This window comes from Chaetodon trifascialis, chromosome 20, assembly GCF_039877785.1.
Source record: "Chaetodon trifascialis isolate fChaTrf1 chromosome 20, fChaTrf1.hap1, whole genome shotgun sequence".
Classification (NCBI taxonomy): domain Eukaryota; kingdom Metazoa; phylum Chordata; class Actinopteri; order Chaetodontiformes; family Chaetodontidae; genus Chaetodon; species Chaetodon trifascialis.
This window is the reverse complement of record NC_092075.1, coordinates 6189867-6213863: the sequence shown is the minus strand read 5'-3', so window position 1 is coordinate 6213863 and position 23997 is coordinate 6189867. Positions and strand designations below refer to the sequence as shown.

Sequence of the window (23997 nt, the reverse complement as noted above, 5' to 3'; positions counted from 1 at the left end):
GTTCTAACGCACGTCTGAACTATCGATGGAGCTGTTGAAAGAAATGATTGTGTTGTCGGTGTGAAGCGGTCTTAAGGCAAAAAAGATCAAAGCAATCTACAAAGGGACCAAAGATCAAAGCAATCTACAAAGGGACCAAAGATCAAAGCAATCTACAAAGGGACCAAAGATCAAAGCGTCACAGATGGAATGAATCTATATCCCGACCTCACAGATCACAGGAGTACGGATTCGCTAAGCCCCGCCCCCAAAAGCCACCTCAGCCTAGCAACCGTTGCTAGGCAGAGCCCTCACATGGACTGTGCGAACTGTGCAACCGCACAGGGCCTCGCCACTAGGGGGCCTCGCGCCTGCAATCCTGCTTTGTTTTTTTTGTTGTTTTGTTTTTTTTTGTTGTTGTTTTTTTTAAATAAATACTTTAGTTATGTGACTCTGACATGATGAGTTTCTGCGCAATTTATGCATGGTGAGTCCGTCTTATTTGTTAGAGTTACAGTGCAGTAAATATGTTGTGTATAGTTAGAATGAAAATGGACGTGTATTTTGAATGAAAAGTGCCTTAACCTACTTCTTTAAAATGCCGATGGCAAAAATAAAGTGACCGAGCAGACTTGATGTAAAGCCACACGTTGCACAGTTGATTTTCAGTCAGAAAATAAAGGGAAAATCTGCATAATTAGCATTTTGTGCTTTTGACTGCAGGGCTTTTACTTCTGAGTGTTTCTACACTGCTGTATTACAACTTTTTTCTTCAAAAGATCTGAGTGAGACACTGTAGAGTGGTCACACAGGTGCATTGATATTGCTTTTGCATGTATATTGAGTAGAAATGAAATGCAAACCTAACTGTAAATCCTCTCCATCCCCTCTCCACAGCCACATTTCATCTGCTACGTGATATTTCAACTCAAAATATCCAGGTCTGGGCAGCGCCTGTGCTTGGATTTCCTCATGTAATCAATCATCCATTGGAGATTGAGGGGTACAAAGGGGTGTAATAGAAAGAGAAAGAGAAACAACATCATCCTAAGAAAATGTATTGAAAATATTGCACAGGTTGTTGCCCAGGTGCACAGATTGTCTCACATGTTCATGTTCAGTTGAGTTATTGCACAGATTGTAATACAAATGATTGTACCCCCTGCTTGGAGCAGTTTCTGTTGTAAAGTCTGACAGCTGCAGGAAGGAATGACCTGCGATACCGCTCCTTCACACACTTTGGATGTAGCATCCTGTCACTGATGGAGCTCCTCAGTGCAGTGAGTGTGTGTTGGAGGGGGTGGGAGTCATTGTCTGTCATGGAGGACAGCTTGGCTGTCATCCTCCTCTCCCCCACCTCCTCCACCTGTTCCAGAGGGCATCCCAGGACAGAGCTGGCCTTTCTGATGAGTTTGTCCAGCCTCTTCCTGTCAGCTGCTGTGATGCTGCTCCCCCAGCAGACTACTCCGTGGAACAAGGCAGAGGCCACAACAGAGTCACAGAAGGTCTTCAGGAGTGCCCCCCGCACCCCAAAAGACCTCAGCCGCCTGAGCAAACTGTCGATGTCCTCCTCGTGAGAGTCGTTGAATATATCCCACACGGTTGTCTCGAAGCAGTCCTTCGGAGCCACTTCAGCCTCCTCAGACCACCTCTTCACTCTGCGGGACACAGCTGGTTGCCTGTTAACAAGGGGCTTGTAGACAGGCAGGAGATGAACCAGGTTGTGATCAGCTCTTCCCAGAGGAGGGAGGGCTGATGATTGGTATGCCTCCTTGGTGTTGGCATAGAATAAGTCCAGTGTTTTATTGTCTCTGGTGGCACGTGTGACATACTGGATGAATTTTGGCAGAGTGGAGGACAGAGAGGCATGATTAAAATCCCCAGAGATCAGCAAGAGGGCCTGTGGTTTCTGAGTCTGCAGCCTGCTGATCACGGAGTTGATGACATCACAGGCTGCTTGGGCGTTAGCGGAGGGAGGAATATACACAGCCACCACTATGGCGTGTGAGAACTCCTGCGGCATAATATGGCCTCAGACTAACAGCCAACAGCTCAATGTCCGGGCAGCAGTGCTGCTCTTTGATAGTGATGTGCCTGGAGTTACACCATCTATCGTTCACAAACACTGCCAGCCCTCCTCCTTTCCTCTCACCGCTCTTCTCTGTCCGGTCCGCCCGTATGAGTGAGAATCCATCCAGCGCTACAGTCGCGTCTGTGTGCTGCGTTCCCAGCCAAGTCTCTGTGAACAGTAGCAAACTGCACCGTCGGTAATCCTGCTCATGTCGGGTCAGCGCTGCCAGCTCATCCATCTTGTTGGGGAGAGATCTTACGTTCCCCATCATGATGGACGGGAGAGTCGGTCTATAAGCTCTCCTCCTGTCGCGACGTTTAATCCCTGCGCGGCACCCCCGCATCCTCCCCCTTATCTCGCGGGGGACATCAGGTCGCTCCTCCGGCCGCACAGCTGTGTTACGCAGGGCCAGCAGCTGATCCCTACTGTAAACAATGGGAGCCATTGTCTCTCACGGACCCACGGACGCGGCGAAAGTTGCACGGGTTGTAAAAGTGGTCGCAAATTAGCGCCAGAGTTGCCGTGTTTAGCGTCTCTGATGCGCCAGATATTTACAAACACGTTGAACTAAAAGAATAAAAAAAGACAAACTACCGCTCGTACGGCGCCGGAAGTAGACTTTGACATTGAAACAGTTGTTTGAAACTCTGAAATCTTCTTAACTTCTTAAACATGTTTATTTATACTTATTGTTAGAGTAAATATAGATTAAAAAAACATTTTTTTAAAGGTAACTGGTTTTGGGCACAACTGAGTGTGCCAATTGCTGTGTGGTTTGAAGAAAGTGGAGCTCAGGTCCTGCTGGAGATCGTGATAACCTCCTCTGTCTGTTGACAGAGACCAGGTGGTGTTTTTTTTGTTTTTTCAAAACCAGTTAGCTTTTGGGCACAACTGACTGTGTCCAACTGCTTTATGGCTTGAAGAAGACTGGCAAACCGGAGCACCCGGAGAAAACCTTACCATCATCAGACCTGTAGCCTCCTGCTAGCAGGACTTGATAGTTCACCTAGTAAAGGGCTTGGAAAAGACCCTGCCCACAGATGAAAAGAACCTGCGGAGGCAGCTGCGTTTTTTTGGCGGCGACCTCAGGTGACTTTCCAGAATGGAGATAATGTATGATTCAATTTCTGGGTCCTTTGTCTTCATAGAAACCAGCAACATCTCTGCACTGCTCCACCTCTTATGCAGTTCCTTGAAAAGCACCTTATCAAGCTTTTCAAATGTTTCTAATGTGATATCTTCATCCTCAAATTTGACCCATATGCATTCAGTCAGATGCGCAATGATGTCCGCTGGATGTTCTGTGTTCCAGTCCATGTTTGCTTTTCTGCAAAGACGTGTCAGCAGCTTCTCCATGAGGACCTGCACAAACATTTTGCTTCTTTTGGCCTTCAGGGGGTCAGGTGTCGCTGGGGGAGGCTGTGCAGCTGTGACTTCTTTTAACCAATCGGCTGATTCCACAAGCTCTTCAGTCTCTGTTGGTTCTTCTGACCGATTGGCTGGTTCCACAAGTTCTTCAGTCTCTGTTGGTTTTTCTGACTGATCGGGTAGTTCCACAAGCTCTTCAATCTGTGCATGCTGTGGTGAGTCATATTCCAGTAGACAATGCGTTATCCTTCGACTGGAGGATTCAGACTGAGTGTTCAGCCACCAGCTCATCAGTGCCAGGTAGATCCATGCTTTCTTCCGTATGTCAGCAAACATGGAGGAATGTGACCGAGGAACAGCCAAGGCGTTGTTACTTACTAACCTAATGGATGCTGGGACTATCTCAGGCATCTTCCGACCTGTGATGTAGTTATACATGATGCTACTGAATGTGTCTGTGAACACCAGGACCTGACGTTTGGGGAGCTTTTTGAAAGACACTCTTGCCAAATCCTGATTTTCAGCCTGTTTCTGTCCATCCAGCTGAAGCAGAGAGCTAACAGTAGATGCGAAGGACTCCACTGGCTCCCTGCCTGCAACATGAGTGTCCGAGCGATATTTGGCAGAAAGCTTTGCCGCCGTGCGGTGAACCAATGCTGTGGAAATGCTCTTGGTCAAAAAAGTCTTGACACTTTTCTGCACTTTCTTTTTCCGCGATGATACTGGCTCAACAGCATCTGTCTTAACCTCTCCACTGATTATTTGAGTGACGTCATCTGCAACAGCTGCACTCTCCTGAGAGGACTGAGACTGCACACATTTATAGTCAGCATCTGGCATGCAGACCAAAAGAGGGTCTACCACATCGCTCACCTCCCCCCTAATTATCTTCAGGGCAATTTTAGTTGTTGCTTTCACAAAGCTGTCCTGTGATGAGACTTTGTCCGGTGTCTGCAGGACCTTTGACTCTGCTTTTGCGTCCGCTGTCTCCTTATCGCAGGCTCCCAGCTCCATATCCTCCACGTCCAGGTCTCCCAGCGTCTGTCGACCTCCTCCGCATGTGCAGAGTGTGCCCAGCTGGGCGCTGCATGCCTTAAGCATTGAGCAGACACTCTGGACCATAGCATTGAGTCTATGCGGGGGAGTGATGCGCTGATACACAGGCGATGCAGAGCTGGACGAAGTGGACGTAACAGACTTGATGTTTTCTACAACCTCTTTACTTACCAGAGATGAGAAATGTTCTGAGCTGTCACTCTCTTCATCTGAAACTCCGAGAGACTCTGTGAAACTCTCTTTGAGCATCTTGCCCAGACTGGACTGCATATGCTCCTCAAATTTGGCTGTTTTCAAGTTGTGAAAAGCCTCCGAGACGGTTCCGCACACTAAAATAATAATTTCCATGATAAATTCGGCAATCATTATTTTAGTGGCATCATCAGGGGAACCCTCCTTTAATTGCTGCCACTGCGTGGCTGATAACCCTCTAAAGAAGGATTCAACCAGGTGGCGAACAGTGTCCACGTTAACCTCTGCTAACTCCATGTCCTTCGTTTATCAACTTTGAGAAATTCTTCTGTATCGCTGTTGAATAAGTTTTCGCTCACAGGTGTGATATCTAAATCAGTAGATGAATCTAAACAATCGCTTGGAATGTGTTGCTAAAAGCTGTTCTAACGCACGTCTGAACTATCGATGGAGCTGTTGAAAGAAATGATTGTGTTGTCGGTGTGAAGCGGTCTTAAGGCAAAAAAGATCAAAGCAATCTACAAAGGGACCAAAGATCAAAGCAATCTACAAAGGGACCAAAGATCAAAGCAATCTACAAAGGGACCAAAGATCAAAGCGTCACAGATGGAATGAATCTATATCCCGACCTCACAGATCACAGGAGTACGGATTCGCTAAGCCCCGCCCCCAAAAGCCACCTCAGCCTAGCAACCGTTGCTAGGCAGAGCCCTCACATGGACTGTGCGAACTGTGCAACCGCACAGGGCCTCGCCACTAGGGGGCCTCGCGCCTGCAATCCTGCTTTGTTTTTTTTGTTGTTTTGTTTTTTTTGTTGTTGTTTTTTTTAAATAAATACTTTAGTTATGTGACTCTGACATGATGAGTTTCTGCGCAATTTATGCATGGTGAGTCCGTCTTATTTGTTAGAGTTACAGTGCAGTAAATATGTTGTGTATAGTTAGAATGAAAATGGACGTGTATTTTGAATGAAAAGTGCCTTAACCTACTTCTTTAAAATGCCGATGGCAAAAATAAAGTGACTGAGCAGACTTGATGTAAAGCCACACGTTGCACAGTTGATTTTCAGTCAGAAAATAAAGGGAAAATCTGCATAATTAGCATTTTGTGCTTTTGACTGCAGGGCTTTTACTTCTGAGTGTTTCTACACTGCTGTATTACAACTTTTCTGCCTCCCTCACATAGAACATTAGTTTGTCATTAGAGCTCTGTTAACTTTGAAACACCTTTAATATCATTCAGTTATTGGTCATGTTGCAGCTGTGTAGTTTTCCTGTTTCCTGCATTACTAGTTATGTGCAGAGAAATGTGGCAGTTCTGGTTTTGTTATGACTCCAAACTAACAGTTCGACTCTCAAAGCATTGGAGATTGAACACGTCTATACTTAATTTAATGGTCACGTTATTTTCAAAAACAAAATTCAGGAATGAATGAAACAGCAGACACCTCTTTCAAAGTGCTACAGAGCGCAAAAAATAACTTTATTACTATTCTGTTTCCACCTTTAGTATCTACTGATTTATGCCAAGAATTTTACGTGAGGAAACATCGAGGACAATTGCTTGTCTGAAACAAAAGCGGACCTTTTTTTTATCGGAATCTGGTGTCTACAAAACCAATCAAACATGTAGGTCAACAAATGACTGAATTAAAAATCACTAAGTTAAAATGACAGGGAAGTATTTAGAGTACAGTTAGGTCTCATTTCATAATTTAGATTAAGTTTTATTTGTCTGCAGAAGCGGCCAGTACAAATAAGAACATGAATCCACATCACCTCTGGTGAATCATAAATGCATTTCTTCAAAGCTAATCAGAAAAAATTAGTTGCTCTCCACACACACGCACGCACGCACACACCTTCATGCCTACAGCTCATAAATACAATCAATCTGATATACAAATATTTGGATAGATTTATTTTTAGCGACATTTAAAATGCAGTTTCAATCCCAATTCCTGCTGCTCTGAAGCACACCCCTCGTTTCGGCAACATTGTCAAATTTCTCAGAGGAGAAACTGAGGCCAAACATGGACGAAAGACCCTGACACATCTTTAAAAGCAAGAGTGGCCGATGGGCAGGGAGGACATTTAAATAAATATCTGAAACGAGCAGCGTCCCAACAATGCAGACTCTCTCCGACTGCCGGGTTGCGAGGCCAGAACGAGCCTCTTTCCCGTGTCATCAAACATCCTTCCTTCACTGGAGGGCGACTGAGGAGAAGCAAACAACACAGCAGACAATGCACTATTGACATGATTCATTCTCACACAAACTGCTATCTCCAGTTGACAGAAGAACACTGAAGAGCTGCAAATGCACATATGAGTCCACAACATGAAATTAAAAAGGTGCCACTTTCATTCCATCCATCACAAGGACATACAGTCAATCGAACGCGGACATTTGGACTTTAGGAAACCTAAAACGGGACCTGGGATGATCGTTCTGTGAGAGGAAGCTCGACAGCTTAGAAGAGTAACATACTTATTGTACACTCAACGATGCCATGAATATACAGTTTGTGTACAAATGGATCCATGGACAACCCTTTACGTGTGTGTGTGTGTGTGTGTGTGTGTGTGTGTGTGTGTGTGTGTGTGTGTGTGTGTGTGTGTGTGTGTGTGGAAAGCCATTGTACATCTGTCTGTTTTCTGTTTGGATGTGGGGAAAAAAGCCCTTCGAGAAAACACCGTGCCTGTTAAAAATACCACCAGTGACAATTAATGAACCAAAGAAAAAGATGAAAGAGTGGTTACACTGTTGGACAAAGATCGACATTATGGAGACTGTGATTGCGCTCTTCTTAGGTGCAGGCAAAGAGAAGGGTCCTTTAGACTGAGAGCAGTATGTCCATGTGCTTCGTTTAATTCCAGGTAGGCAATCACTCTTTCCAACAAGTCTGTTTACACAATCTCTCCGCAAGATGTTTACTTCAACACTGGGTACTGGCGCTGACCGCCCAAACGACCAGGGCGGTGTCCACCTCCTGATGGTGCACTTGTCTGGGAAGAGGAGTCAAACAACAGCGAGGAAAGAGCGTTATGGAGTGAAATACATAACATAGCATGCATCTGCGAAAAAAATATTCAAACTGCCTTTTTTTAAATCCACACCTGTGCAAACTGTGCAGGGTTATAAAAGGTGACGCCTCCAGTGGGTGCAGCGCCCTGGACAGGATGACTCTGCAGAGGACAAACAGAGTTACTACAGGATGTGCATTGTTTGCTGTCCCATTAGTTCTCTGGGTGGAGACGGGGAGGTAGATGCACTCTCAATGCCACACAGTGGTTTGGCAACATTATACAACAGAAGCCAAGGAAAAGTAATGGCAGAGAGGACATGGATCCACAGTGAGGCAGCATTACAAACCACTGTTTCACTTTTTTAGTAACCATGCAAGCTTTGTGATGGGTTATTGAAGCTGTGTGTTCACATGAGAACAAGCAAGGGAGTCGTCCTGCAACCGTCCCCAGCATGCTTCACTCTCATCTGTGGCCCAAAGATACCCAACTACTTCCAAGTAGATGGTTCACTACCATAGATTAAACAAGACGCACGCCAGCCGCTCTGTGAGGCTGTACTTGGGCACAGTGGTGCTTCGAGCTAAATGCTAGCATCAGCATGCTAACAGGTTCACAATTTAATGGAGGGAATGTTCATGATCTTAGTTTAGCATGTTAGCATGCTGACGTGCTACTTAGAACGAAACAAAGTATAACAGGCGTCTGTCAGAAACCAAAGTATCGGACAAATTACATTTCTTGCTGTTAGTATTCATCTTGAGGGTCAGGGGATCACTAAAGTCATCTGGGTTCATCCCCTGAGGACCATGAATGTCTGTGCTTACGTTCATGGCAATCCATCCAATAGTTGCTGAGATATTTCAGTCTGGACAAAAGTGGCAGAACACCAGACTGACGTTACTGTCCACAGTCACAATGCTAGCGTTGCTAAGGAAGTACATTCTAGTCACTGTAACTGTGATTAGTTGGAACTTGTTGACCATTTGCTGGGTTTGGTTGTTCATAACAGACACAGAGCTGAGTAATAATGCTGGAGACAGCAGGCAGGTGAGCAGGCAGACATCCTGGGTCGGATGGGTGTTGAAGCTTCAGGTGCAAAGGGTGGAGCGTGCGACTAGTGATGTGTTGAGTGAGGTGGGTGGGAGGCAGGGGTGAGAGTGGGCCATTTGAGGCCCAGCCAGAGGTACCTGGTTTAAATGCTGACTCACTTCGCGTGATAAAGAGCTCATTGAGCTAGAACGTGAGAGCTAAAGACAGCAGGAGGGAAATAAACAGTAGACAACAAAAACACAAACCACAAACCCGTATTAATAATCTCCCATGCACTGGATTAGATCTGTATCCGCTATCCACCAGTTCAGAGTGGAAATAAATAAATCAGCGTTAGAAAATTATGATTCTTGAAAAACAGACATGGAGAGAATTAGATTATATCAGCAAATGGAACAGGGATTTTACATTATATCAAGGCTGTGCATTTTAGCATGATTATGGGAACAGATTTTAAGTCAACATGCATGCATTCTTTCATCCACCCTCTGACGATAACTTACATTCATACGAATAAGCAAACTGCACGCATTGGCTGTTAGGGTGTCGAGCGTCATGAATCAGTGGTGGCATGATGAGAGCTACAGTAGCAGCTGACAGGAACAATGTCTTACCTCTCCAGACTGTGAACCATCAGGCACTGGAGGACCCTCTGGGGCAGGTGGTAGCAACGTGGGGTTGAACATCTAAACAGATAATTAAAGTGCAGCAGAAGATAATCTGGATGAGTCGATCTTATTTGCTTTCATTCGATGACAACATTGATACCACTCTCAGGTCTGCGTGGGAAATATGAAACTACAGCACAGCACATAAACAGACTAAGTTCACCAATAAAGAGAAAGAGATACCTGTGGAGCAGCGCTGGTGTTTGGTGAATTCTGCTCCACATTTCCTCCTTCACAGCCCTCTAGAGGTTGTTGATCGTCAGGAGCTGCACCAGAGATACAGAAAAATATTTAATTACCTCAATTATAAAGTGGCCCCTCTTTCCAAAATCAAACAAAAAACATCTGTGACCCTCAGGGGTACCTTGCTTGTGACCGCACTGGGACACATATAAACTAAGCCACCTTATATTACAATCAGCATTCAGAGAATTAGCTTTAACACATGAAATGCACCTGAACTAGGCACAAATAGGTTTGCGGGCATGGGCATCGGTGCCAAAGGAGCAAAAATGTCTGCAGGAGCAGGAGCTAATCCGGCCGGTTTTGTGGTCCTGCTGGGGTTCAGAACATCCACATATCTGCTCCTCGTGCCTGAGGAGAAAGAAACACATCAGAGTAGCAAGAAGCAGAGCAAACAAGTGTAAGCGCTGACTTATGAGACGACCCAATACGTGGCGTCTCCTTTTTGACTTTTCCACAACTTGTAATTCAATTGTAAAAAGTATCATGCAAGGAACATGGCCTTTGTGAAGCCAAAAGCCAGAGCGCTTGACCCTCATCTCACCTGCTTTCCTGGAGAACATGTTGACAGGAGGACCACTACTCGGGGGTGCAGCAGGCCCTCCGGGGCCAGGCATGTGAGGCATCATAGGGAAGCCAGAGGGGGGTGGTGGAGGGGGCTTACTCTGAGGGATTATTAAGAAAAGGACTGGTTGATCTACAAGGCTTTCAGTTGCTCAGGTCAGACAAGAAAAACCACTCTGTTTAAAAAAAAGCAATTCTGTCTTGTAGACCAGTTTCACAACGTCACACACCTCCTCTTCAGGCTCGTTCAAGTCGACCCATTTCTGCTTGTCTTCATCCCACACAATCTGACAATAAAGAACAACGCGCTTTTATCAGCAGGTCATTTGTGGTACATAAGCACGTAAACAAAACCTGTGCAAAATAATGAAAGAAAATACGGAGGAATGCTAAAATAAGGCCTGCACATGCAACAGCTGTAACTTACAGATTTGTTTTTGTCATCTGGCAAGTGAGCCTCATTCTTCCCCTTCCTATAGAGCCAGTTCAGCCAGCCACCACCACCACCACCCTGTGTGAAAGAAGAGAAACTGCACTAGAGAACGTTGTAGGAGCACAGATTGAACATCTGAATGCTTATGTGTGAGTATGAACCTTTTTGGGCGAGTCTTTCTTGACTTTCTTAGCCTCTTCTTTGCGGGGCTGCTCAGGAATTGAAGGCGGCGGTGGAGAGGCCTGCTTGACAGCAGAGTTGCTCCGCTCTCGTCCGCCAGAGTGAGTGGAAGATTCAGAGGTGGTGCGAGAGCGGCGTCCTGAAGCCTGAAGACAAGAAAATACTGGTCAGAATATTTTCGTTAGAGCCACAGAAAGAAAGATGATTCTACGTGACACAAAAACGCACCAAATGCATTGAAGATTGTGAAGTAGTCCTTGATCTCCTCCCAGGACCCTGCAGTGCCAGAAAAGACAACAGAGTTAGCATTTTCTATCCAATTTATGCAACACAAAGGTAAGTGTGCTCCTGTGGACAGAAAATTGTGATGTTGCTGAAAGAAAGAGGGTAAGAGGATCATGTTTTAGATATTCAGACATCCAGATACTGACCATGTGAGCCATATGGTCGTAGAAGTCCATCTGCGGTGTGAAGGAGCTTCTGGGAGGGGAGGATGATATTGGTTGAGCAACGTGCATCTCTGATGGCGCCTGGGGCAGCTGCTCTACAGGTGGCATATGCCCGGGAGACGGCGGCATGTGGTGAGGCATCTGGGGTGGGGGGTTGTTCATCTGTACAGGTGAATGTGGCACCTGTAGGGGCATGTGGGGTGACATTTGGCCCATTTGATGAGGAGGAGGGAACTGCTGCTGATGGGCTCCTGGATACATTTCTTGCTGCTCAGGTTGAGGCTGGAAGGGTGGAGGGGCGAAGCCAGGATCCTGTGGAGGGTAGCCTGAGATGGGGATCTGGCCTGGTGGTCCACTTGGGGGTACTGGGTAGAACTGGGGCACATCGTTGGAGGGTAACGGCTGAGGCGGGGCCATGCCATCTTGGAGGATGGAGGTGGGAGCTGAGAGACGGTAGAAGAGATGAGGTACATTTTGAATCTGGCTCATAGTAAAAAGAAGACTGCAAAAGCACTTTTTAAAACACACAAATAAATTTACACACACACACACCTGGAGGCATCAGCTGTACTCCCTGTGGAGGAGGCCCGGGCAGTAATGAGCTCATTAGGGGGTTGTCAGGTGTGGAGCCATCTACCTCCACAGGCATGCTGTAAGGTTCAGGTGGACTTGGCTGGTCCAAGTCAGAGCTGGGGCTGCTGCAGTCGAACTGTGTGGGAGTCGTTCTGTCTTCATTGTATGTAATCACCCCCTTCTAAACAAAGACAAGCAGCAAACATTTGTAATGTGGGAACAATTTATCTGAAATTTAAAACTCACATAAAACAACATTTTTCCTCCTCCTCCTCACCCTGATCTGTCCATCCAGCTGTCTGAGGTGGATCAGCCATTCAGGCTCATTGAACAACTCCTGCTCCGGCTTCTCCTTCAGTTGTGGATCAAAGAATCGCAGCTTTTCAGATATCTGTAAACAAAAAAACCACAATACTCACTTTAGAATGCTAAACCTGGTACACATCTTTACAGATCTCACACTCCACATGCTACTGCTAAACAGCTCTAATAATTTTCATGCTTCCCCTCTTGGCCAGATCACTCCTGAAAATAAGATTTTGATCTCAATGAGACAATTACCCGGTTAAATACAGTATATAATAATTATAATAATATAATAATAATCTGAGTAGAGGTGGTGGAGAGTGAGTGCATACCTGTATGATCTGGCTTATGAAAACAGAAGAGAAGTAAGAAGGCTGCATGAGGACAGTCCTCGCGATAACTTCACAGTAGTGGAAAGCCTGAGCACTCAGGCCTACTTCAGCCAAGCGGCATGCATAGATCAACTTGAACACCTAAGACGAGACAATGAAGAGCAGAGAACAGTGTTATTCCTCAGTAGTATGGTCTCAAAATCATGTGCTATGTTTCACAGGTAGGAGAATGTAAACATTTCTTTCATCGTCTGTAGAGACCTATTTAATACAGTCAGTGCAATCAATTACTAGGTTTAGGACACCCCTATAAGAGACAATGTGTGTGCTTGTTGGTTTATTCATAAAACATTTACCTGGAAATTGGGCAGTGAGCACGGCTGGGAGCCCAGAGACTGAGCATACTCATAGGCCTCAGTCCTCTGGATGGCTTCATTGGTTGCAAATTGGTAAAATGACAAACTGAAGTGAAGAGACAAAGATATGGTCACATGTGTGGCATGTTACGTGCAAACTGTACTGATGTCTAAAAAGGTCCCTGATAACTGCGCGCGCCTGCCTCGGTCTCTGACCTGTGGTTGGAGCCAATCAGAACCATCTTGGTGCTTTTCTTTGTGAAAACTCCCAGACCAACTTGAGCCATCAAGTAGCAGAAGTGTGCGGCGTCGATCAGCCCCTTGGAAGCTGCCACGACAAAAAACAGAACAAGATAATGTGTTTGTTGTGGTGAAGAATGAAAACTCTTCATAGTTCAGTGCAGTGAGAGACTGCCTCTTTGATGCAATCCTACCGAGAGTGTCACCCATGGTGGTGATTGTGCGAGTATCCAGGTCCAGGGTGTGCGTCAGGTTAGACAGCACCATGGCCAGGTGAGGGCGCCAGTCACCCCACTTCTCCTCTCCGCAGCACTATTTGAATACAAAAAAAAAAAAAAACTCTGCATAAGTGGAAAAACACTGCCTGTGCAACTTCTTCAGAGTAATTGTGAAAAAATGGCGAGGAGAAGGCTGAAGCAATACTTACAGTGGCTGACGCCGGCATCCTCCCTGACATGAGCTGGTACACTGTTTGGAGAGGGTCATTGATGGGCAAACTGTTGGCAAACCTACACAACAAAGATAAATGATCTATTATATCCATAAATCTGTAAAAAGAATAAAGGTCCCACTAGTACTTTATATACTTTACCTCGTCATGACGCGAGCGTGTGTCCTGTTGTCCATTTTACTGGCCAACAGCAGAGCGTGGCCCCACAGACCTCCTTTCATAGCTGCTTCTAGTGCATCCTATTACACAGACAAAGTGGTATGTATCTCAAATTTCACAATATACTAGTCAAATGACCACAACTCAGTCACTGAGGCGTATTCTTTTACCTTCTTGCGGCCAAACAGCAGCAGCTCCCTGAAGCGTTCTGTTTCCTTGCCAATGTTCTCCGGGACAGTCATGAATGTGTCAGAGAGGAGGGACAGCGGTCCAGCTCCCGGCTCCTCCTCGGCCCGTGCAAGCGGTTCATTGTTAAAATCGATCAAGTTGGCTTCATTAGGACTTTTGCCAGGCAGCCAGACAGAACGGTGCTCCTTCAGCAAGAGGTCAGCGATGTCCGTGCCGACTACAGTCTGAAGAGAAACACAGTTTGACAGTGAGAATGTCGAGTCGGGCTAATATCCAAAGGCACCTTCCTGCTTTCAGTTCTATGTGCGACATATTCACAGTTATGTCTGCGCAGTCTTACCCCGTTCTGTCTGCAGAGCAGCATAATGAAGTCCCAGAGCAGGCGGGCAGAGTCCCTGTCCAAGAGGTTGTTGTCTCGGGAACACTCCAGTGCTTTGTTCTGGGAGAACTTTATCACGTCCACCTTATGGGTCTCCTCCCTGATGGACAGGAGAGACGAGCAGAATGAAAAGTTAGCAGTGGTGTAAATAGACAGTCTGGAGCAAAACATGCAGAGTGCTGGGAAAGTGTTATGCATAATCTCACGGAAAGACCAAAACTAACAATGAATTTATCTGCAGTTTTGTCTGTGTAGCCAAAATCCCATCAAACACACTATATACTCCTGTTTGTTTTGTGAAGTGAAGGTAGTCAGACAGTAATGAGCGATAACACTCTCAATTTTGGTCTTTTCATGGAATTTGTTGACAATTACAAAAATATACAATATTGCGAGCCTTGTCCTTTAAAAGCTAGCGCAAAGCTATTTGTGGTGGATAAAAAGGGCAGAATAGACTTACTTAACAAGAGGTCCCGGGAAAGCTCGTAGTTCTCCCTGCTCCGGGGTGTCCTGCAGCATGGTCTGCAGAGACAGACATGGTTCAAAATACAACTTAATACGGCCTTAAAGTCATTACATGTTCTGTATTAAAAAAAAAAAGGATGAGGAAAGCTACGACATTCAGACTTTGGTGAAGTTTTGAGCAACATGTCTAACATACTGTATTCTGAAGAGTGTAAAGAAGCAGTTAAGAGGTCTAATTTAACTAATAAGGTTACAGGTCACACAGTACCTCACTCCCTTTACAAAAGCACTCGTCTTTAAGTGAGGGAATGTATTCAGCTCATTTACTGTTAAATCAAACATTTTCTGCCGTCTGAGGGCATTATTTGTTTGTGTTTATCGTTTCCTAGTAACTAGTCTTCTCAATGATACATGGACCCATTTTCAACTACAGAAATAGCAGCCCTGTAACTATCCCACTGTGTAGACACTGATGATAAATCACAACTTATGATATCAAAAATAGTGCAGCAGCAACATTACCATCCTATGCAACCTAAATCCCTTCTTGCTGCCTCTGCATCTTCATGAAATAACTACAGTGGACTAAAATTTCCCACAGTAAAGTGCTGAAATTGGTTAAAAATGTACCTCCATGCTGTGGATATCAACGAGAGCAGGCTGTCCAGCTGAGGGCAGATTGGGCAGAACTTGGACCAGATGACCACCAGGTCCAAAGCGGGCACAACGGTGGGGCATGGTGAACTTCTCTGGGGTTGCAGGTCGAGGAGGAGCTAGAGGGAAAAACACAAGTCAGACTAAGAGTGGGACAGACAAAAAAGATTTACTGAACTCTGTAAGTTCAATTATCATTTAAAAACACTAATCATTAAACGCCAAACTAAGGATTGCATACTTACGCTGCTCAGGGGCGATCCAGGTGCTGTCTGCAGTATACTCAGAGGGATAGAGGTACTGGCTGTAGTTCTGGGAAGCATCAGTCTGGTTCGGGTACTGTCCATAGGAGTAGTCCACAGCCAAAGTGGATGATGTGGTGTCATAGACTGCTGACACCAAGTCAGGCTGGCTTCTGTAAACCTGGCTCTGCCGGGTGCAAAGACAAACAAAGACAACTGTCAAATACAAAGTCAAATAAAGCATAAAAGCAAACATCTGCATAGCATATGTTGCACATGTTTTCAAGGCCAATAAGGAACAGTTACTGAAACTACCTGCGTTTGCTTTTTCAATACAACAGCATGTGTCTTAACTTATGAGTTTAGTAAGTGTTGGTGTTAAATGATCTTTGCAGCACCCATCTTTTGTCAGTCAGCAGTTTGAAGCACGGCATCAACAGTAGGTCAGTAAATCTGCACATTTACCTGGTGTGACCGTGAGCTGAAGCTGCTCCGTCTGCTGTGCTGGCTGTGAGAGCTGTGCACACTGTGTGCCGACTGCTCGCTGTGGATGCTGCGTCGGTCAAACTCGTCGCCGTACATTTCTCCACGACGTCGATAATCATCGTCAAAACTGGCATCATAACCAGGATAGTATCGCCACTGATCATCATAGCCGTCTTTCCTGTGAGTAGAGCGTACAGTGTTTGTGAATCAACCAGCGCTACATCTTTATGAATCAACATAGCTTGTAGAAGAAGCAGAAGTTAACATTTTTAACAAGGCTAAAAGTGTCTATTCTGACAGATTACAGTGAGATGACCTTAAACTTCCATTTTCCATTTAAAACACTGCGCAGATAAATATCTACAGCACCTTCTTACACAGCTCCATCTGTTACCAAATATGCAATGACGTAATAGCAACTATTTAATTCACATGTACAACATCTGGAGTGTGCAAATGGCTTTCTCTGCATACCTGGGATGATACATCTGTTGATTATAGTGGTTGCCTCTGTAGCTGTCATCGTAATTAGACCAGTAGGACTGTTCATAGTACCCTCTATATCGCGGGTCATACTGTCCATAGTTGTATCCTTTCCACAGAAAATATGGAGAGGAAGAGAGGGAGATGAATATAATACTATATATGAAAAAACATTCATATACACGGGAAGATGAATGTGTTTTGTGAACTAATTGTTGCACAACAAATTCAGCGAACAAGAAGGTAACAGGGCATTCAGATTTATACCAGTAAGTAATCACAGCTTTGAACTCTGTGACTCATACCTCCATAATCATAGTGCTTGGCGTAATCTGCATAATATTCACTATAGGCACTTCGGTTTGCTCTGTGGTAATCGTCAGGATAGCCTTGCCTGTGGGGGAAAGCAAACAAAGGGGGAGATTTACAGGTCAGGCAGAAGAACCACTTAAATATACATGTGAAAGCTGTTTACACTTAACAAAACCACAGAGGATTTCTTATCAAATTCTCAGTAATTTCTTAATTAAATAGGACACTTAAAAAATGCACAAATTAACAACTAAAATAAAAACAGTGCTGACTTGACAAAAAACACATGCTGTCTAAATGATGGTGTGAGGCTGAGAAACAGTTTCACTGACCTGGATGAGGGCCTGTCTGAGTACTGACTGGTCCTGGAGCTGGGTCGGTCTGGCTGAGGCTCTCTGTACGGGTAGTTTGGATCACGATAAGTTGAGGGCTGTCCTTCATATCTGCCATACCAAGAATCTGCTCTGTTCCTGTACGCTCCATCCTGAGAGATGAAAGCACTGATAAGGCATTTTCATAGTAGCAGTTGCTGATGAGTGAGCTTCTTGTGCATTTTGCAATGAATACAGTCAGAAGCTAGCAGGGGAAAAAAAAGGACTTTCCACATACTTGATAATATTGCTGTGCTCGAGGATCCCCATGCAGAGGAGGGAACTGGCCAGGAGGATAAGGTGCTCTGCCATCCGGATATTCTCCATAATTGCCATAATAGCCACCATACATCTGCCCTGGCACTTGAGCAGGGGGCCCATATCCTTGCTGGCTGCCTGCAGCGGAGGGTGGTCGAGGTGGCTCTGCAGGAGCTTGATGGGAAGCTCCTGGAGGTACTGGTCCTCGAGGCCCTGGAGGGAAGGTAGCAGCAGGAGGAGGACCACTCCCAGCACCAGGCCCCTGCACTGGAGTTGGATACTGACTATGGGAGGGTTGTGCTCCACTCACTGCAACAGGAGGGGCAGTATTTTGTCCCTGCAGTGCAGCCTGAGACTCTGATGTCTTAGGGGGTTCAGCTGGTGGCGGCTGGGTGTTTGCAGCTGCTTGGGAGGGTGTTGGTGCTGCCTGTGGAGTAGATGAAGAGGCCGGGGTCGGGACAGGGGCATTCCCTTTCGCACTTAACCCCTGCTGAGCATCTTTGGTGACCTGTAGGTAAAATCCATTACTAGATTGTGGAGACTCATGTAAAGAGGAAGGATGGCCAGATGCTTGGTTTTGGGATTGTGATTGGTGCATAGAAAAATCAAGAAGTTCATAATTTGCTTGCTGATTATGATTAGAGATAGTAGCAGTCACAAGAGAAGCCTGCGGATTAACTTGGAGAGCAGAGTGGCTGTCTCCACCCAATGATTGGCCCCTTGAAAGAGGAGGGCGGACTGGCTGAGACTGTGGTGGAGCTGTGACATCTGATGTTTCCGCTTCTGTGTTGTCTCGGGTCAGATTCAGTGGCCCCTGGTTAGAGACTGAAGAACCGAAGCTTATTGGTCCAGGGGCAAAGAGTGGACTCTGATTAGAGGTTACTGAAGGTGGTTGAGAGGTACTGACACCCTGCCCCTGTGTAAGGCTACTTTGACTGGCTGCTTGAGCAGGGGTACTGGGGGGAATCACACTGTAATTGGACACTGGCGGAGCAATCAAAACAGGCTGTTGGAGAGAGTCAGGCACAAGGAGAGAAGCATAGCCCAGGTTGCCTTGAGAATCAGTTGGCTCTGCCTCACTCACCTTTGGTGGGTTCTCTAGGTTCTCTGAGTGTTGCTGTGAAGTTGGCTGGATTCTCTGGGAGGGCTGCAGGTCCAGCGGGCCATCCTCTGGAGGCTGGATGACGTCGGCACTGGGCTCTCGTAAAGGGGCAAGAACTGTCGGTGCTGCAGGAGCTAAGAGGATGTTAGCTCCCAAGCTAGCAGGATCATTCTGAGCCCACAGAGTTGTGGCAGGGCTCTCACAGGGCCGATTGGCCCCAAAAGCTCGGGATGATGGTCGAGAGTGAGAATGAACCATAGGGTGTGTTACATGCGGTGCACCACCTCCAGCCCCAGGAGGTAAGGGGTGCCCTGGACCATAAATATTTTCCATATTATCTGGTGGCTGCTCCAGGTTTCCAGGTGTAGAATCTGCACCCCCTTCTGCTACCATTTTAGCCCTATCAACTTCAGGAGGACGCACACCAACTCCATGCGAACGCACAGGTTCAAATGAGCTGTTAGCACTAGCCTGAAAGATACCAGTTGGTTTAGGAGGGCTCGGTGTGGGAGGCCACATCTGCTCCAGGGAGCTCGGTTGTGCACCCGCATCTCCCGCTGGAGAAGTGTCAATCTGCTCAAAGTAGCCTCCAGCGGCAGCAGACAGATTAGCTTCATCAGTGAGACGTGGACTTTCCTGCTGAATAAAGGTACCTACTACTCCCTGAGGCCGACGAGTGCCACTTCCACTTCCATGGCTCATATTACTATAGTTGGATGACACACTGGCAGATCTCATTGGTCTTGGAACAGAATCTGGAGTCTCAAGGTTAGGCCCAGTTTCAAATTGGTCTACGCAATGGGCTGCAGTAGTAGCAGGGCTGCCAAGGGTTTCACTGGGTAATACCTCCTGGTTTGGGACACACTCCAAATTCTCCACATGATCATACTGGGAATCAGGGGGATTCTGGGCAATTCCCTGTGTTGCATGGTTGCCATCAATCATGTACGGTAGGTGAGAATGATCTTGTAGAGAAGGTTCTTGGTAATCCAAAGGAGCATCTGCATGGCCACTGTAAGCTTGTGGGTTGCTGTTTTGCTGAAAGGATCCAGGACTACCATTCACTGCCTTATTTCTCTCTCCAGCCAGTGTTTCTTCATTTTCCACATCATTGTTTTTGAAGAACATTGAGAGTGTACCAGACTCCTGAGAGTATGGGGCAGGGGCAGGGGCAGGGGCAGGGGCAGGGGCAGGGGCAGGGGCAGGGGCAGGGGCAGGGGCAGGGGCAGAACTAGGCCCAGGTCCTGTGTTGGACAGATGTTGAGATCCAGCAGAGTCAGGCTGGGGTTGAGGATGTCCCAGACCAGTCCCCATTTGGTGGTAGCCAGAATCCTGTGGAGGTTGGTTGAACCATGAGTCCTGGGGCGCAGAGCTCTGACTGAAGTAGCTCTGAGTTTGGAAGTGGGAATTTTGGTGCTGTGGTGCATTTGGATCAGGCCATTGGGAACCAGGGGCCTTTACAGCATTCTGGATAGGAAGAGGGGCCTGGATCGGATGTCCAGGTTGCGTTGGAGGGGTGGGTGTGTTGTGATGGGGTGGTGGGGTATGGGTGGGGTACATCTGAGTCTGCTGAGGTAAATTAAAAGTCTGTGGTGGAGGGTCACTCGTAGGCTGGAAATAGTTCTGAACTGATGGAGGGCGACTTCCGTGATCAGGGGCCCACTGGGAGGAGGCGGCATTGGGAGGCACAGGCTGGAAGGGCACAGGCTGAGGAGGATGTCCTTGAAATTCTTGGTTAAAAGGTGTCTGGCATGGTGCTGGGGCTGAGGCCACAAGTGGTGGCTCTGTGGCCATGGATGGTGTCTGTTCTCTTGAATTGAAATAGCCCTGTTCACTCTGTGAGGAGGATGCATATCCTGTGGGACTGGGTGCTTGGAAAAGACTAGGGGATGCTGCACCGTGAGGGTTGAACAGGGTCACCCCTGGCAGAGACGATGGTGGGGGGCCAGGGGGAGCAGCTGGGACATCCTCCAGTGTATGTGGTTGTGGAGGCAACCCTGAGCAAGCTTGAGAGTACATGGCGTTAGGTGGGGCTTGCATTGGTGGTGGGTTGCTGTTGGGTATTGTTGGGAGACCACCTGCAGCCATAGGAGGAGGTGCTCTAACGAAAGCAAAAGGGTCTGTCATGGGTTGAGTAGCGGGTGGCATTGTGGCAGTAGCTGCTGCTGTATGCTTGTGTGGCCTGGTCCTGCGGAACATATTGGGTCCAGATGGAGGAGGGCCTGAGGCCCCTGGAGGTCCAGTCCGAGGAGGGGGTTGCATGGCTGCAGAGCTAACAGGTCCGAGGACCAGGTCACTCTAGTGGATGTCACTGAAGAGACTGAAGTCAGGCGAAGCTGGGTAAAGAAAAGGAAAGAGAGACTGGTTTAGAAAAAGCTACACATGCCTCTGACGGAGTTTACCACACCTTTATTTGTGTTATAGTCTATGATCCTATTTAAACGAAGGGTACAACGTGGCAATTTCTACATGGACGCTAAAATGTAATGACTAATAAAAACATACACTGCTATACTAAGTAGAACACAAGTGAATAATTGTAATGAATGCCAACTTTGATTACATCACAAAATCTTTACTTTCAAAGCCTGGTGTTTATCCTACTCAAAAAACAGCTACAGGAAACATGATTATACAAACAGATGCAAACATTTTGAATTGCTTCTTGTAAAAAATGCAAAATCATGTCCTTATATCACAGAAACAAGTGCAAAGCAGCAAGGTCATTTTGCCGCAGAGAAAAATCAGAAATTCTTCAATATCTTAAAAACTTAGGGAAAAAAAGAACAATAAAAACAAACTTCCTTTTGGATTGCAGATAGCTTTTGCAAGAAGACAATTTTGATTCTGATGGGTTCAAGAAACTACTGACACAATAGCACAGTATGACAGGTGATCAAGTAAAGGCAATGCAGATCTCACGACTTAACTTTCTAAACAGGAACTTTCTTACTTAAGTCTTAACAAACAAGCTTCAAATAACTCAAACTGCTAACTTGTGGCATTTGTGCAGCATTATTGCTTCTGTTTGTAACGTTAGTTATTCTCGAAACGTTTTAATACAAACACTAAACATAGGATCGTAAAACCACTCACTGTGCCTTGATGACATTATTTATCCATGCACTTTGCATCTGTCATTGGGTAATCTCACATAGAGCAGTTGAAATGTTAGAAAAAGAGATCAGATCTTTCCAATAACAAGAGCTTGTAAGCAGTAGTCTTGGCTAAATGATCACTACCAACGTGATACCGGATCTTTCAAGCACCCTCCCGTTACAAATTCACCAGGAACTGAAAGCAATCCGTAAGCTAACGTTAGCGCCGGCGACGTGCCAATTAACCGACAGTCAACATGAAACAAAACTCCCAAAGTTAGCCTATCGAGACTTGCCCTATCGACTTCTGATTACCATCACGAAATTAATGACCTCTAATCGGTACCTGACTCATTTTGGTCTGACACGAGATCAGGTTAATGTTACACATTAAGCTGTCTGCGAGGAAAGGTCCAGAGTACTTGGCTCAACAGCTAACGGTAACGCTACATTGCTCTACATGTCCTGAACGCCATAACAGCAACACACTGATATCTAAAGTCGCCTGATTTTGCCCGCAGCCAAGACTCTCAAAGACTGTTCAAACACGAATGATTTGTCCTTTCTGAACACATTCAACACTAACAAGGGTACATATCGAGCAGTTACAGGTCGCTGGACGCTCGTCGAGCATAATTTAACAGGTTCACTGCCTGGTCAGCTAACGTTAGCACTGGTGCTTAGTTAGCATTGCTGGCTAACTAGCTTATGCTAACTACAGGGGTAACAGTTTCATGCCTGTTGTAGACACCAGATTAAAACGTTCAGTGTAAAACAACGTTAATTATGCTATATCTTTACCCTTACCCGATGTCGGAAATGTGTACACATATAAATAAATTCTTACAAATGTGCAGGACAGTGAGTCTGACACACCGCCACCATCTTCAATGAACACATCCTACTAGGCTACGTGTACAAGCAGCGTCACGGGCCAAACAACGATCGCGTCATGAAGGGGCAGGGTTTGCTAAAGGTCATTTCTGTGTATTTACACCTGAATCAGTTTATTTAATTGATTGGACTCCCGTTTACATGTGTTTTTATTGACTTTCCTTATTTGCAGTACTTGTTTCTTTTTTTTTTTTTTTACTATGCTTATTGTGATGATTATGCACCAAAATACTAAATACTTAATTTGCAATTAACCTGATTTCTGATGATAGTTATACTGTTTGATTATAGTATTATTACTGTTGGCCATTGAGAGCTACAGAGCAGTTTTAAAAAACAGGCTGCTTTGTTTTTGTATTTGTTTATGTTGTTGCAGGACTTTGCTAATCGCAATGAGCTGTGTTGCAATAGCTCAAAACACATGTACATACAAAATAAATCAAGTTAGAAAGTTATGTACAGTAGACTATTCTACAGCAGTTTGCATAAATGAATTATATATATATATATTTGGCACATCCAATTCTCAGTATATATATTTTATATATTTGTTTATTATTGTACATTTTATTGTGTTGTATATTTGTTATTACATATATTCTTAGTATTAATATTCTGTTTTTTTTATATTGCCTTTCTTTCTTTCTTTCTTTCTTTCTTTCTTTCTTTCTTTCTTTCTTTCTTTCTTTCTTTCTTTCTTTCTTTCTTTCTTTCTTTCTTTCAGGAATCCTGAATCCTGAAACATGCGTGCGAAACCAAGAGAGCAGTTTCTTTATATTCAAAATATTTATATACAAAATCGAAACTGTCACGTCATTGTACATTAGAAAGTCAAGAAATTCAACATATATATGCTACTTATTCAATGCATTATAATCTAAAGACGTGAAAAACAAAGACTAACGTGTGCATTTGTCCACTAGGGGGCGCTATAGCACCATCTACATATTATCCACTGTCTCACTGACGTGCAGCACGTTAACCACATCAGGGGAAGAAAATCTGTTTCTTTCTGATTTTTTTTAATGGTTCATTGCTAGTTAGTATCATGAAATTAGACAGTAGATACTAGTACATAGTCTTGCAGTGTGTCAAAATATTATTTATTCATAAAACATCTCACTCAGTATGCTGATACATTATAATATTTCTATGCACAGAATATGCATTTTGCATGAGTTTTTTTATATCTTTCTAAATACTCCTGTGATAAGCTAATAGTAACAGTGATGCTTTATCTAACTTTCCATGCAACCATGAGTCCCTCATCATGGTCAAGTTACACAGACTTACAGAAGTCTACATTTGTAAATTCATGAAACTCATCCCCTGTTTTAAAGGAAATGGAAAAATCTAGCCTGTGAC

General features: G+C 45.3%; 1 protein-coding gene across 1 annotated transcript; it reads right to left on the bottom strand.

Moving 5' to 3' along the window:
• Positions 1 to 6565: 6565 nt before the first annotated feature.
• sec16a (SEC16 homolog A, endoplasmic reticulum export factor) lies at positions 6566 to 22628 on the bottom strand. The gene is made up of 31 exons (XM_070988543.1): positions 22546 to 22628; positions 17519 to 20976; positions 17242 to 17393; positions 16903 to 16991; positions 16589 to 16706; positions 16094 to 16292; positions 15632 to 15815; positions 15363 to 15505; positions 14728 to 14789; positions 14229 to 14367; positions 13870 to 14112; positions 13682 to 13779; positions 13517 to 13598; positions 13284 to 13401; positions 13066 to 13177; positions 12850 to 12955; positions 12494 to 12634; positions 12133 to 12246; positions 11835 to 12036; positions 11265 to 11725; positions 11062 to 11109; positions 10815 to 10979; positions 10648 to 10731; positions 10451 to 10507; positions 10201 to 10321; positions 9870 to 10007; positions 9597 to 9679; positions 9360 to 9431; positions 8883 to 8942; positions 7786 to 7854; positions 6566 to 7674 (listed from the first exon to the last, which is right to left on the bottom strand). Exons 2-31 carry the CDS (start codon positions 20900 to 20902, stop codon positions 7600 to 7602), a joined length of 7119 nt encoding a protein of 2372 aa, XP_070844644.1. The 5' UTR covers positions 20903 to 20976; positions 22546 to 22628; the 3' UTR covers positions 6566 to 7599.
• Positions 22629 to 23997: the final 1369 nt, after the last annotated feature.

Bases quoted from the DNA above. Each gene is read 5' to 3' on its own strand.
- sec16a (XM_070988543.1), bottom strand. From the start codon at position 20,902: ATGCAACCCCCTCCTCGGACTGGACCTCCAGGGGCCTCAGGCCCTCCT. The intron at 16,707-16,902 runs GTATGAGTCACA...TTCTGTGGAAAG, and splicing joins CAAGCACTATGATTATGGAG to GATACAACTATGGACAGTAT. The intron at 12,247-12,493 runs GTATGCACTCAC...TTTTGTTTACAG, and splicing joins TCATAAGCCAGATCATACAG to ATATCTGAAAAGCTGCGATT.